Source organism: Rhinatrema bivittatum, chromosome 12, assembly GCF_901001135.1.
Source record: "Rhinatrema bivittatum chromosome 12, aRhiBiv1.1, whole genome shotgun sequence".
NCBI classification, from domain to species: Eukaryota; Metazoa; Chordata; class Amphibia; order Gymnophiona; family Rhinatrematidae; genus Rhinatrema; species Rhinatrema bivittatum.
The window spans coordinates 23,016,824-23,032,180 of NC_042626.1; the positions used below are offsets into that span (position 1 = coordinate 23,016,824).

The window sequence follows — 15,357 nt, forward strand, 5'->3', positions numbered from 1 at the left end:
ATTGAGTCTTTGGGAGTCAATTGTAGCAGTTATCTTTCTCTTGGAAAGCTTTATTGCAAGGCCTCAGTGACTGTGGTGCAGCCTCTTTCCATGCCTCTGCAAGCTATGATCCATGTGGGTTGGCAGAAGAAAGCCATGGGGGAATGATAAAAGCAGGAATAACCTTCAGTGTACAACCCGCTACGCTCCCAGTAGTGGAGCAGTGGTGTGGACTGAATAAGGCTGATTCATACCTGGATCAGCTTGCAGCCAGCTCTGCCTTGGAAAATTGAAATCGCAGTTCCCTCAAATTTAATTCAAAATCTTTCCCCCATCCCAAATGCCAGGGGGATATTAGTCTTCTTGTCCTTCTCCCACCAAGACCCTTAGAGTTTTGTTCACCACTTGAGTCTGGGAGAGATCATCTCACAGGGGCACAGTCCTACACATCAGTTTCTGGAAAGCAGGAAGGAAGAGAGGGAGCCTTGGACGCATCTGTCTATTACCTGCGCTGGGGAGCAGGCAGTGTTGACGGACACCATGCCCCTGTGTCCCCCATGTTCAGGCAATGCTGATGTGAGTGTCCTTGTCTCCCCGCTCCTCCCCTCCCCGCCACCCTACATCCCCACAGATGGCACGCCTCGCATCATCTCCTCCTTCAGCGAGAAAGTGGTGAACCCCGGCGAGGAGTTCTCCCTGATGTGCGCGGCCAAAGGCGCTCCTCCACCGACCATCATCTGGACCCTGGACGAGGAGCCAACGCAGAGGGACAGCGGGCACCGGAACAGTCAGTACACCATATCCGACGGCACCACCATCAGCCACCTGAATGTCAGCAGCCCGCAAATCCGAGATGGAGGGGTGTACCGCTGTGCCGCCAGAAACTCCGTTGGAAGTGCCGAATACCAAGCCCGAATAAACGTAAGAGGTGCCTGTCCTACTTTTAAATATCAGAGGAGGGGTTGATTCACTTCCTTTCTTGTACAACTCCCATCCCCCTGCACCCTGCCAGCCCCCTGTTCCCTCTAAGTAAGATCTTATCTCACTCGCTTGGCATAAGTGAAATAACCAAGCACAGAATTAGGGAAACCCTTATCCCTGTATCTGACACCAGCACAGACTGGAGGAACCCCTTTCACTGTATCTGACACCAGCACAGACCGAGGGAGCCCTCCTCACTGCATCTGACACTGGTTCAGACTGAATGTAAGGTCAACCAACCTCCAGCGTAGTTTGTAAACAATGAACTTTTCTTGAGGTCGCAGGCTGCCTGACTGGATAGGGCTCAGATAATCTGGGATATGAACAAGGATGATGAAGTTAAGAGAATATTTGACCAAGGACTATGTTGACTTTGTCTAAGAGTTGGAGATGCGGTTTGTAGTGCGGTGGATGGAGATCTATGGCCGTGTCAGGTTTCCCCCCCCCCCCCCCCCAGCTGTTCTGTCTGGAAACTCCCACTCTCTGTCCCTCTCAAAGTGACTGTCATTTTTAATGATAAAGTATCTCTAACATCTCTCAATTCCATCTACTCTTCCTTTTCCTGCTCTCTTATGGACACTAATATCCTGATAAGTATTGTTTGAAACCTGTTGTAACTTGAGTTTTTCTTCATTTGTAAACTGTGAAATGTGGGAATAACCCTTGGAGCAGCCTGGGACACATGAGGGGGGGGGGGAATGGATAAGGGTGGTTGTCCCTATGCTGACTATGGCGTCAGTGTTTTGACTGGCCCAGAGGGTATTTCTAGAGGTCACACATGGCCAGTGCCAAGCAACAGGTGCTGTAAGTGCTCTTGGTTCATTGCTAGATCCTTACTTTCAATTCAGGTTTTTTTTAGGTACAGAATTCAGACAAGGTATTTTTACTGTATGTGAAAGATTCCAGCATGATGGGTTATCCATAAATTAGCATAATAGAAGCGTAGCTAATCATTAAGCAGTGTGCAGTGTAATTGCAATGTTAGGCTCTGTGCAATGTGTGTGCAGTGTAATTGGGCAAGATGCAGGAGTATCCATGCCATGGGCTTAGGAGGAACGTTTCTTGTTAACACCACTCTCCAACTAAAGATGCCTGAAGACCAACACAGACGTCAGGGTCATCACAAAAGTGAGATCTTTTAAGGTCCAGCATTGACAATTAAACCTGCCGACCTCAAGGGTCTTCCTTCTGTCAGTTGACATCCATTCACCAAAATATGCACTAAAAACAAGTGTCAGGTGTTGTGTTGGCAAGAGACACACACAGGGCCAACTAGCAAAGCAGCCACAAACCCCTGGTATGAAGCTGGTGATTGAAAGATCGCATGAACACTGTGACACTGCAGTCCTTTGTAAAATCTGACTTGCCTACTGAGGCAACATCAGTAACTGATAATAATGAAATGGAGATTCTAAATGTAAAAACTGGAGCAATTTCAATCACCTCAGACTACAATCACCCAATAAAAATCAACAACGCGTCTAAACAAAACTATTATTGTTACCTTAGGGCTCATTCACAAAGCCCCGTGAGGCCATTTACTGTGCGGATAATCTCCCTGGTGAACCATTGGAGGCCCAGAGTACCTCTAGGCTCTGATCCCAACTCCCAACTTCTCCCCTCCAAAATTCACATCCTGAGGTCAGGATTTCCCCCCCCCCCAATCCCGGACCCCCCAAAACTCACCAAAATGTCCCTGTGATCAAGTGTAGGCCCAGAGCGCCTCCTAGGCTATGGGTCTAGTAGTAGCATTTTCCAGAATTGTGCTGATCGGCCTTTGATCCTATCATGTGACAGGGGCAAAGGTTGGATGGCACTCTGGCCTCCCACTCAACTACCCAGGGACGTTTTGGTGAGTTGGGGAGAACCAGGGTTGGGCTGTGGTGGGGGGAACGAGGGTCCCAGCCTCAGGATGTGAATTTTGGAAAAAAAGGTGTTGGGAGGTTAGGTCCAGAGCCTCGGAGTCGCTCAAGGTCCCTATTGGACCACTGAGGAAATTATTCTTCGGGAGGGATGAGGGTCCTGGCCTTCGGGCTGGATTTTTTGAGTAAACGGGAGGGGATGGGGGTTGGGAGCAGAGCTTGCACAGACATGTAAAAAGAGTTTTTTGGGGGTTTTTTTTCATTTTCAACAGCTGTCTTCAGGGGTGGTGGGGGTAGGATAGGAGGTTTATGCAGACCCCTGGGGTTTTTATGTTACTTTGAGGGGTTTACTCATAGCTGAGCAACCTTTATAAGCAATGGCAGCCCCACAGTCCCCGGGCCTCCATCGTGCTCCCATGGCATTTGACCCTGTGGCATTTTCCTGCGGGGGAAAAATACAGCGGCAGGGTCATTTACTGCAGCTTTATGACTCCCATGGTATTTTTCCCGCAGCTTCGTGAATGAGCCCCCTGGTTGACCTTTTATTGGCTGGTTTCATTTGTGATGATTGTTTAATATTAATTTTTTATGACTGTAGTTTGTAACCCACCTAGAATGGTGGACAGGCAGGCCATTAATATTATCGAATGAATAAATAAATGAACTTTAACAGTCTTAATAACAACCGAGAATTACCACCCTTACCAACGGTGTTGGAGAATTGGTGGGAAACCGGAGCAGAAGCAAACAAACCGAGCCTGCTTCATGACCTCGGGCTCCTTTAACACTGGACCCAGTCTCCTGCAATTCCGCGACCACGAGAAGGGCCCGCAAAATCTAAGGCTTTCCTGTGCCACTGGCTGCTTAGCACAGAATCTCTGCAGGAAACAGGCCAAGCCCGGTCTCAGAGGCAGCAGCTTTCCAGCGGTACAACTCCCTCTCTCCCCCCCCCCCCCCCCCCCCCCCCCCCCCCCCGACTTTTGATTTTCCCCCCATCCTGCACTGATCGTGGTGACAGCGATAACTTTTCAGGCTGCGTTGTCATCCTCTGCCGCCTGAGGCCTGCACAAACGACCAGCCACGAACTTGCACAGCTTTCCTTAAGAGTGAATCTGGATCAGGGCAGTCACTAGACAAAACGGTGCCCCAGGCAAGGATTGCTTTCAATGGCCCCGCCTCATTTTCAGGCTCAGGTGCTCACAAGCTGCCTGGCAGCTCTCCCAGATCCCTCCCGGTTTAGCACCCAGGTTCCTCTTGCCCAGTCCTTGCGAGAGCCTGGCCACGCCCTTTCCTTCAAGATCCAAGTAGACATAATATGTTGAGGTCAGCACTTCAAACACTTGGAGACTTGCAAACTCAAAGTGAAAAAGGCAACCCAGCTACGATCAGATCTGCTCTTCTTTCCTTGCCTCGTCCCGTTTCCTCCCCTCCCAATTCCCCGTACCCTCAGTCTTCCCATCCCATCCATCGCTCCCTTGCTTACTTGGTATGGGAACACACACTACCCATGCAACAAATATAGACCTGGTGCTGAATGACAGTTGCCTTAAACCATCTAATCTCAACAGCTTGTATATCCTCACTGGAATAGCGCCATCTGAAAAGTCGTGGCCAACCAAACAGAAAGGAAGCAGCAAAGAGAGGTCACTAGACACCCTTAGCACAGTCGCACACTCTGCAATGAAAAAACAACTGAAGTTGGTCAGGAACTTCCTCACGACAACAGAAGTAATTAATAGCACACCTACAGTAGGACTACTTGTGAGGAGATGTGGGCATGACTTAGGAGATCTTACCACTGTGATTTAGCATGGGTATCCTTGAAGGATCAGAGGAGGAATGGACCACCTTGGGTGCCTCTAAGTCACCTCCATACCCAAGTCAGCAGGTCAAGTGTTGGCATGGTAAAATGGAGATACTCTACCAGTCCTGAGACCTGTGATCAAGGTGAGAGACAGACCATGCAACATCATTTGGTTGCTCACTGCTTGGCGATGACCCATAGATGGTGCCAGGAGCGTGCTGAGGCCACGTCACAGACATTGAAATGTGGTCATTATGGGAACGAGATATGACTTTGGAGGGACACAAGAAGATGTGCCGTTCAGCAGTTGGATCATATGCAGTAAGGTCGGACCCTGTTCAGAGTGTATGCAATGTTGGGCCTTATGCAATTAGAACCTGTGCAGTGTGTGTCATGTAATTAGACCATGTTCAGTGTGTGTGAAGCATAGTCAGGCCCTGTGCAGTGTAGTTAGACGTTGTGCACTGTGTTTGTGCTGTGCAGTTAGACCCTAAGCAGTGTTGCTGGGCCTTATGCGGATCCAGTGCAATGTGTGTGCAGTATAGCTGAGCCCTGTGCAGTGTGTTTAATATAATTGCAATGGACCCATAGCACAGAAGCACTAGGCGCTCTGTCTCCCTTCAAGCTTTTCTGCATGTGTAATCTTATTCTCGACTATGAGCAACTTGCCCGAGTTCACCTAACGTGCCTCTCTCTGTCTTTTTTTTTTTCCCCCCCTGTAGGCTCTCCCAGCATCCGAACCATGAAGAATATCACGGCGGTGGCCGGCAGAGATGCCTTTATCCATTGCCGTGTGATTGGATATCCCTATTACTCCATCAAGTGGTACAAGGACTCGCTGGTGCTCCCCGACAATCACCGGCAGGTGGTCTTCGAGAATGGGACCCTGAAGCTGCTGGATGTTCAGAAGCGGATGGACGAGGGAGAGTACCTGTGCAGTGTCCTCATACAGCCTCAGCTCTCAATAAGCCAGAGTGTGCACGTCACTGTGACAGGTAGCGGAGCCTAAGCCAGCACAGCAGCAGCAGAGAGATAGGGACGTGGACACAAGTGCGCACCCACAGGGGCACAGAGAGAGGTGCGAAGGCGCGCACAGACAGGCTTTCCGGGATACAGGAAAAAGTGTGTGTGCACACATGCATGCACAACTGCTTCCAGGGCCACAGACTTGGGGGACAAAGAGAGGCTCAGAAGATAGAGACCACTAGTGCCTTTTACACCTTCTAGTTTATTCTCTGCAGAGCTGGTTTGAGGCCTCTGTAGTGTGATTTTAGAATATTCCTCCCTAACTAGGGGAAAGCTGTAGGTGGGTGCTGTCTTTCTATGTCTTCTGGAGAAACCAGGAATTGTAGGCTGTCTGTATATAGTAAAGTATTGCCACGTAAGGAGGCAGGGGAAAATTAAGCTCAGTGAGAATTTCTGCTTGATTTTGAAAGAGATCTCATAACTGAAAATTTGAATACACTGCTGCCCGGTGAGAAGGCAATAAAATAGTTCACAAAATAGGACCCAATGAGGCCTCTTCCTCATGTAACTAACAGGACGATGTCAGAAGGATTGCTTCGAGCTGCAACAATATAATTTGAAAGAGGGCCATGACCTCCAAAGTCAATGTTGCCTCAGTCTTTCGCCCCTTTTTCACTCACTCTAATCGTCTTTCCCAACCCTCTCCTGGAGGCACACCTAAACAGGTTTTCAAGATACCTATAATGAATATTCATTAGAGGGATTTGCATACACTGGGTCCCCCTGCATTCCCATTGTGGCAATCCTGAAAACCCGACTGGATTAGGTGTGCCTCCAGGACAGGGGTGGGAATCACGGCTCTGAGCTCCTGTTGGGTCTGTTGGTTCCTCTGTAAACTCAGTGTTGCCCGTCCTAGAACAGCACAGCAGATACTGGTTCCTCATTTACTACGTAAGCAGCGCCCCCCGATATCCTGCAATTCTGTGCCCTTACTGCAGAATCCAGAGCCACTGCAGGAAATAGGAGGGCAGGACTGAAGCCAGGGTTGTCAGCTTTCCAAAATGTATACAGCCAGCCCTCCTCTCTCCACCACCCAACACTGCCCCTGCCCTCCCCCCCCCCCCTCCCCTTCTTGAAGAAGTGCTGAGTCCGAAGCCTGAGCCCAGGATCTGCAGCAGCAGATCCTGGGCTCAGGCCGGGCATGGGCTGAGCCACCATTCAGGTTCTGCTTCCATAGGGATGCCAGGAGGGGGGGGGGGACACCGGGGGGGGGGGGGCCTGGGGCAGAGCTCCTGCTGGCTCACTCTTCGGCCTGCAGTCCCTCACATACAGGCCGATGCAATATCGGCAGGGGGAAAACGCCCTCCCAACACGCGCCGATCCGCCTCTCCGGGGCGCCCGATTTAATATTTAAATTGGCTGCCGTTGTGAAAAGGAGGCACTAAGGGAAATTGTGCGCCCCTAGCGCCCCCCCGGCAGTGGGTGCCCAGGAGAGAGGTGGCTGACAGCGGGTCAGGAAAACGGACGCTCAGTTTTTCAGACGACCCTTTTTTTTTTTAGGTTATGCGTGTACATAAGAACATCACCATGATATTAAGTCGGAGAAAGTACAGAAAAGCATTTTTTTTCCTGTTTTTCTCTACACTGTGTGGGCTGCTCAAAAATCAACAGCCTTGTATTGGGGGAGAATAGCTAATTGCCTCATCAACATGAATTTGCACGTGATGAGTGCTATTAGCTTCCTGGGGGGGTGGAAGCGCGTTTTGGACGCGCTTAATCCCCTTATAGCATAAGGTTTTGCGGACGGGCGTCCAAGCACAGGTTAAGCAGTGCGCTGGGCTGAGCACGCTGTATTACATCGGCCTGATTGTCTTCGGATTTCAGGCCAGCCACTACTCCAAGATCACATCTGTGAGTTGGGGGGGAGAAATGTGTGTGTGTGAGGTAAGTATGGTAACTGGATAGGAAGTGTGAGTGAGAGGATAGAAGGGGCGCAGTGGCTGTGAGGGAAAGCATTGGAAGAGGTGTGGGATATTTCAGAGGGTCTGGGGATGAGTGAGTGGAGTCTGAGTGTGAATGAAGGAATCATTGGGAGTGTGCGTGTGACGGGACCGGCATCAGGAGGAGGAGTGTGAGTGTGCATCCATGCTCTCTCCTTCCCTGATCCAGGAATCCCCCCTCCTCCTCCGCCTTCATCTGTCTGCTCTTCCCTTTCCTCCTAATTCCCCGTATCCTCAGTCTTCCCATCCCCTCCGTTACCCCTCTATCTCCTAATCCCCTGCCTCTATGCCCTGAGATCCCTTCTCCATCTATTCCCCCTCCTCCCTTGCCAGCACTTAACACTAAAATCCCTTTTCCCCTCAAATAAATAAATAAATAAATACAAACATAAAGGACAAAATGAATTATCCCGTTGCTTAGGAAGTGTTAGAATACAACTTTTATTTTCATAAAGTAAAATGGAACATTTGCATAATATGATATGCAAATCTATGCAAATGGTCCACATCATTTCTGAAGAAGAGTCCCATTGCCGAGCTCTGCAGGAAACTGGGGATCTGCCTGTAAGCAACTGAATGAAGCCAGCACCAATCCCTGCAGAATTGCTGGAGGATCCCTGGCACCCTTGGTACCCCAGCCCTCCCCCCCCCCCCACCCCATCTAAATCTCATATGCCATCCTTTCTTCCCCCCCCCCCCCCCCCCCCACACACACACACACCTTTCTCCTGCCTCATTTCATTCTCTCCCCTTGTCTCCAGCCCCCTCTCCTCCCTGGTCTTATTTCCCCTCACTCAGGCAGTGGCTGGAGCTATGTAAATACCATTGCTTAAACTGACTATAACCTTTGCTTGCATTACCTTCATTCAGTGATTTGCTATGTGTACGAGCTTTTAAAAAATAATCCACTCTGTCTTCAAAGCTCCTAGAACATCTTAAAAGTACCTAACAGTGCATCAATTATTTCACACGTTCAGGGAGCAATGAGTCCTAATGAATTGGAGTTGATGCTTTTCCATCCGCTGCTGTGCGGAGATTGGGTTTATAGTCTGAGAGGCTGCATGCGTGTTTGTGTGCCTGAGTTGGTATTTGTGTCTCTGCTTTTCTCTATGTTGCTTGTGACTGCATCTGTGTGTGTGTGTGTGTGTTGTTTTTATTCTCTTATGTATTGTATGTGCGTGTGTACTGCATGTATTTGTGTTACTAGAGCTACATAAGAACATAAGATATGCCATACTGGGTCAAAACAAGGGTCCATCAAGCCCAGTATCCTGTTTCCAACAGTGGCCAATCAAGTCACAAGTACCTGGCAAGTACCCAAACATTAAATTGATCCCATGCTACTAATGCCAGCAACAAGCAGTGGCTATTCTCTATTGATTAATAGTTTATGGACTTCTCCAGGAACTTATTCAAACCTTTTTTAAACCCAGCTACACTAACTTCCTTAACCACATCCTCTGGCAATGAATTCCAAAGCTTAATTGTGCATTGAGTGAAAAATAATTTTCTCCAATTTGTTTTAAATGTTCTACTTGCTAACTTCATGGAGCACCCCATGAAGATCAGGTGAAGGGAGCATGGAGGCAGATTCTGGGTCCACTTGAAAGTTAAGTTCAAATCTTGGTCCTGTGAGGGTGACGTGTTTAAGAGCGTGGGTCTTATGAGTATTCTTTCATTGGTTGTCCACCTAGCTATCTGCCTCCATACTGGAGAGTGCTGTTTCTCCAGAGAGCTCCCCCTAACTCACAGGCCGATACTGTAAAGTGCATGGGAAAACGGGTCCTGGGGTCGAGCTAAAAAGGAGGTGCTAGGGACAATAGTGTGTCCCTAGTGCCTCCTTAGCCTCGGAAACCCAGGAGAGATGGCTGTCAGTGGGTTCAGAAAACAGAAGCTCAATTTTATGAGCGTCCGTTTTCCGAACCCGCTGACAGTCACAGGTTGGGAAAATGGACGCTGGTAAAATTGAGCATCCGTTTTCCTAACTTGAACTGCCTGCACATTTTTAAAAAAAAATTTTTTTTTAAACATTTTTGTTTCCTCTGACTTAATATCGCTAGGATATTGAGTCGCCGCTCAGTAATTAGCGCCTTCCCTTGGGCAGGCGCTAATTTCTGAGTACAAAATGTGCGGATCGGGCGCACATTTGTTTATGTTATCTGGGGTGAATTACTAATAGCCTCATCAACAAGCATTTGCATGCGCTGAGCCCCTTATTGTATAAGGGGTAGTGGATGCGCGTCCAGCAGCGAGTTAAAACCGTGCACTCAGCTGAGCGCACTTTACAGTATCGGCCTGAAAGTAGGTTATTGGTGTTCGCTGTTGCAGAAAGACGACTTCTCAGGTCGGGGGGTGGGGTGGGGAGATATTTTATATGCTGCTGATTACTACTCAGGTGTCATCGTTCACACTTTATTTCTACCCTGGTCTGAATTCAGTTCTCCATTAAGGAAAGCTGCGTTGGCAATATTAGTTTGTACTCTGTCTGTCAGCGTTGAGAAGAGAATAATTTATTTCAGAGGTAGGAACTTAGGATGAAGCTTTCCCCAGACTTGAGGTTCTAATCCCTGCTCCGCTGTGAGCCTCTGTAAACCGCTTTAACTCTCTGAGTCTCTGTTACCCAAATGTAGCAGCTGGGAGTTTTCATGGCTGAAAGTGAGGGCTTTTAGTAACTGCTTATTCTTTGTAGGTGGTGCTCGGTACAGGGCTAGGAGAGAGAGCGTCTCTTTGTATCTGGCTGTGTATTTGTGAAGCGGGCACTGGCTGAGAGAGATGGGGTCGGGTTGGGGAGGAGCTTGCACTGCCCTTGCCCGTTCTGTACATCAGCTGTGGATGAATGACCTGCTGTCAGTGGGGAAATCTTATTGAATGTGATATGGACGTGTGTGTGGGATTCTCCTGCAGCCTGATACTAGGCACAGTTCCTTCTGGTGGGTTTACTCCTTCTTATTTTGATAGCGCTACTAGACATATGAGCGAGATACAATTAGGATGTACACTTAAGAGGCAGCCCTTCCTCATAAGAGCTTATAGTTTATTTAAGACAGACCAAAAGGAAAACTAAGAGACTCAGAAGTTTAATTTTCTATGGGAAAGGGTTAAAACCAACAAGGGGTATGATCAGTTGAACCAGGGGTTAAGATTTAAAAGCACTCCCAGAAAGGTGGGTTTCTGGACTGGATTTCAATAAGGCCAGAGTTGGAAGCATGGTGCATCGATTCAGGAAGTCTATTCCAGGTATCTGGTGCAAGAAAGTGGAAAGCACAGAGGTGAAGGAGGAGAAAGGCATGGATAAGAGAACTTTCTTATCGTCCCCCAGACCAGTCCAGACAAATAGGTTTTTTTTTTCCAACCCCTACCAGAAGAGACAGAGAATAAAAGCTTCGCTGTATCAACTAATTAAGGTCCTGTCGCCACCTGCAGTTCCTCACTATTTCTCTGTCTCCAGCAGATGATAGAGGTGTCAAACTTACAGTTGGATGATCTTTTGGACAAATTGCTGCCAGGAGTGGACGGGTATGCATAGCCTATCCTCCTGGGCGAGCAGGGGATCAGTGGTGCTTCGTGTGCTGATGGGGGGGACTGACAGTCAGTGGTGCTGCTTTCATCATTTCCCTTCATCTCCTGTCCTCTCTGGTGATTCCTCTGCTCTGTCACTTGAAGACAACTTTCAGGGAAGTATCTTTCTGAATGTTTTTTTTTATTACTAGAGAAAGGCATCAGGGTCGAGTTATTCTTGTAGCCTTGGAGTGGCCCAGGTGCCTTTGGTTTGCAGATTTGCCAAAACTCAGCGCAGAGGCTCTGCTACACCAAGGTCCAATTTGCTCAGATCAAGTGGGTCACTTTTTATCTTGTGGTTTGCTCTCAAAAGGAGGTCAAGAGGCAAAGGATATTTGGAGGAGGTGATCTGGTTACAAGCCAAAAAGAATTTAATTTCTGTAGCCGATGTCTGTATTTAGAAGGTATTCGAGGCTTGGCATATGGAAGAGTGGATTTTCGTGTTTGAGGTTCAAATAGCTGCTCTTTGTTTTAGAGGCAGAGTTATTCCTTGACTGTGCACCCAGATGTGGTAAGGTTTTTGAAAGGTGTGAGATATTTTCGTTCTCTGATTAGGAAATTGGCTCCTCTGTGGAATCTCAGTTTAGTTGTAAAGGCTTTGTGTACATGTCCTTTCAAACCCATCAGAAAGGCATCTTTGAAGGATCTTACTTTTAAGAGAGTCTTTCTGGTTGCAAGGCATATTTCATAGTTGCACGCTGTGTTGTGTAGAAATCCATTTCTCAAAATTTCTGAGGATGGCGTCTCAGTTTGTCCAGTACCATCCTTTTTGCCCAAGATAATATCTCCTTTTCATTTGGAATAGTCTATAGAGTTACCATCATTCAGAAAGTCAGTTTCTGGAGATCAGTCTAAGGAGCTATATGTTCTGGATGTTCATAGCGCTCTCCTGAGGTATTTGAAGGTGACTAATGCCTTTTGAAGGTCAGACCACTTCTTTGTGTTCAGTGATCAGTCTATTACTAGATGGATTAAAGAGACTATTGCTTCTGCATGTATTTATAAGGATTGAGCGGTGCCGGAGGATCAAAGGCCGGGCCAGTGCAAAAGTATTTGGCACCCTAAGCAAACCTTTGGTCATGCACCCGCACCCTACTTACTTTTGGCGGTAGCTCCCGTACACTGCTCCCTTCTTTGCAGTATTGGTTCTTCCCCTCTGGGCCTCATGCTGGTGAGATTTTGCCACAGGGCCACTCAACTAGATGTCAGGGAACTTCGTGTGCTGAGTGTCAGCTGGTATTGCTGCAAGATGTCTGTAAGACAGCAACTTGGGCTTCTGTGTATTCTTTTTCCAAGCCAGAAGCGGTGGCTTTTGGAGCAGGCGATTTGAGAGCAGGTCTTTCAGGATCCCTCCCAGTAGAAGGGAACTTAAATAGTTGATACAGTGAAGCTTTTTTTCTCTGACTCCATCTACTGTAAGGGGAGAAAAACCTATTAAACTGGTCTGGTAGAACTCAAGGAAAGAAAATTAGCAGGTGAGAACCAATTTTTCCTTGATAGATGAGTGGAGTTCATAAGCTGAGGTACAGGGAGAAATAAGAGAGCAAAGGAAATGAGGAGCTACAGAATAAATGCCCTTGTAGGTTGGTAAGAGAAGTTTGAACTGTATATGGGAATATATAGAGAGCCAATGCAATGACTTGAGAAGAAGGGTTATATGGATGTAGTGACTTTGGTGAAGAATAAGTCATGCAGCTGAATTTTGGATAGATTGTAGTGGAGGGAGATGGTTCACTGGGAGACCTCTGAGTGGATTTCCATAGTCTAAGTGGGAGGTGATGAGAGTGAGGAAAAGGGATTTAGTAGTGTTTTCAGGAAAGAAGGGATGGATTTTGTTGATGTTCTAGATAAAGAAACAAAAGCTTTTAGCAGTGTTTTGGGTGTATGTAGAGGAGTCTGACCTCAAGGTTATTAGCTGAGGGAATGAGGGAACCTGGAGGAGGATGATGATGATATTGACAGAAATAGAGGGAAGGAGGGAGGTGGGGTTTTTTTTTTTTGGAGGGGAGAAAGGTAATAGCTTCTGTCTGGACAATGTTAAGCTAAAGGTGATAGTGGGAAATCCAGATGACAAAGTCAGACAAGTAGGCTAAGATCTGGAACTGGATTCCTAGTGAAATCTCTGGTGTAAAGATAAATCTGGGAGGAATGAGCATAACGATAGTACTGAAAGCCAATGGGGGGGAGATCAGAGCACTATGAGCATGAGAAAAGAAGAGGTCCCGAGGTATACCAACTGATAGCGGCATGGCAGTAGAGGAGGGTCCACCAGAGCATACACTAAAAGTGTGATGGGAGAGATAAGAACCAAGATATAGAAGAGAGACCTGAATTCGAAGAAGAGACAAAGTATCAAGAAGTAGCTAGTAATGAACAGTGTCGAAAGCAGCACATATGTCAAGGAGGATGACGATTGAGTAAAAGCCCTTGGATACAGCCAGGAACAAGTCACTGGAGATTTTAGCAAGGGTTATTTCAGTGGAATGTAGAGTGGGAAAGCCAGATTGAAGTGGCTCAGGAATAGTTTGAGATGAAAAAAAATCAAGACAGCAGAGGTGAACAGCATGTTTGAGTAGATTGGATGCTATGTGCGGTTTCCAGTGTGTTGGGATGCCATGTGGAGCTTCCTTTGCAGTGGGGGGTACCCTGTGGTGGGTTTTCCCAGTGGTACAGTCCTCTGCAGTGGGATACCAGGTGCGGTTTCCTCTGAGAAGATGACGTGGGGTTCCCTGCGGCAGGATGCAGTGCAGGGTTTTCTGTGGCACACAGCATGCCGTGTGGTTCCCTGTCTTGCTCTGTTAGAGCGTCTCTTGTCCAAGTGTCTAGCTCTGTTCTGCTGGTAGCAGCAGAGGCTCCTCCCTATAGCATGCCCTGATATGACTGTACAGTACTAGGGCGGGGGGAGCTATTCTCAGCTTTCTAATTGAATGATGGATACTGTATCTACCAGGTGCTGTCCTCGTTCAACTAATTGTCTAGAGGGTTTTTGGTTTTGTTTTTTTTTTTTTGTCTTTCTGCTGGCTGAAGATGCTACTGCTGCCTAATTAAGTTATTATAAAGATAATGACTGGTTCTCTATCCTAAGCCGTTAAGAAATAGATCAATCTAATAATTGCTTCTCCTACAACCAGTTAAAGATGGTGGATTGAAATTTTAGCCCACATGCTTCTTACTGCTTAATATAGAATGCACTGATAGTTGGGGGAGGGAAGAGACGAGGAATGGCCTGGGAAATGGATGGCTTTTTAACTTGGGAATGGGACAGTGAATGTAGTAGCCCCTGGTATTTGTCAATTTAGGTCTTCAAAGCTGAGCTGGACAGAGGCATAGTGTCACCGTGTAAGGCCAGGGCAAGGTGTTTAGCATTATAAGGATGAGGCAAGCCAGGAATGATTTCAGCCTTTGGAGCATGTCTTGGTTAGAAGGTTCAGGCACTGAAAATACATTCTTGTGTCTGTGCTCTTGCAGTCCCTCTGTAATGTGAGGTTTGGTGGCTATTCCATGATGAGGTCTAACCATTGACCAAAGATTTCACATTTCCATGTTATGCTTTTTCCTCTGCTCTTGGTGCTCTTCTTGCTGCAGTTCCACCCCTGATCCAGCCCTTTGAGTTCCCACCGGCCTCCATCGGACAGCTGCTGTACATCCCCTGTGTGGTCTCCTCGGGGGACATGCCCATCCGGATCACCTGGCGGAAGGATGGCCAGGTCATCATCTCAGGCCCTGGGGTCACGGTTGAGACCAAGGAGTTCATGAGCTCCCTGCAGATCTCCAGCGTCTCCCTCAAGCACAACGGCAACTACACCTGCATCGCCAGCAACGCGGCTGCCACCGTGAGCCGGGAGCGCCAGCTCATCGTGCGCGGTGAGTCGCCGCGGCTCCAGGAATCCTATCCCCGCGCCGACTGCTCCGGTTCGCTCACAGCGCAGTGACCAGCCTTCATTTGCATTTGTTGAGGTTTTTTGACCAATTGTGAGGCAGCAACTACCGGGGCTGGCAATGACATCACAATACAGCCGGGCTGTGCTGTAAGTGAGCCGCAGCCAGACTGAAGCAGCCAATGATGCGTTCAAACAGGTGCAATGAACTTTACCTGAAGCACAACCTGACCCTGTGTTGCTGTGTAACAATGTACAAGGGTTGAAAGGATTTCTAACTAGAGGTGTTGGACTGCTTGGGTCATGGCCACAGATTCCTGGTTTAATAG

The 15,357-nt window shown here is 47.9% G+C and overlaps 1 protein-coding gene across 1 annotated transcript in view; it reads left to right on the forward strand.

The window, feature by feature from the left end:
• DSCAML1 (DS cell adhesion molecule like 1) overlaps positions 1–15,357 on the forward strand; it is a 233,064-nt gene that overhangs the window by 142,939 nt on the left and 74,768 nt on the right. The window contains 3 exon segments of the mRNA XM_029573333.1: positions 611–907; positions 5,349–5,621; positions 14,736–15,014. Coding sequence (XP_029429193.1) covers positions 611–907; positions 5,349–5,621; positions 14,736–15,014 — 849 coding nt within the window.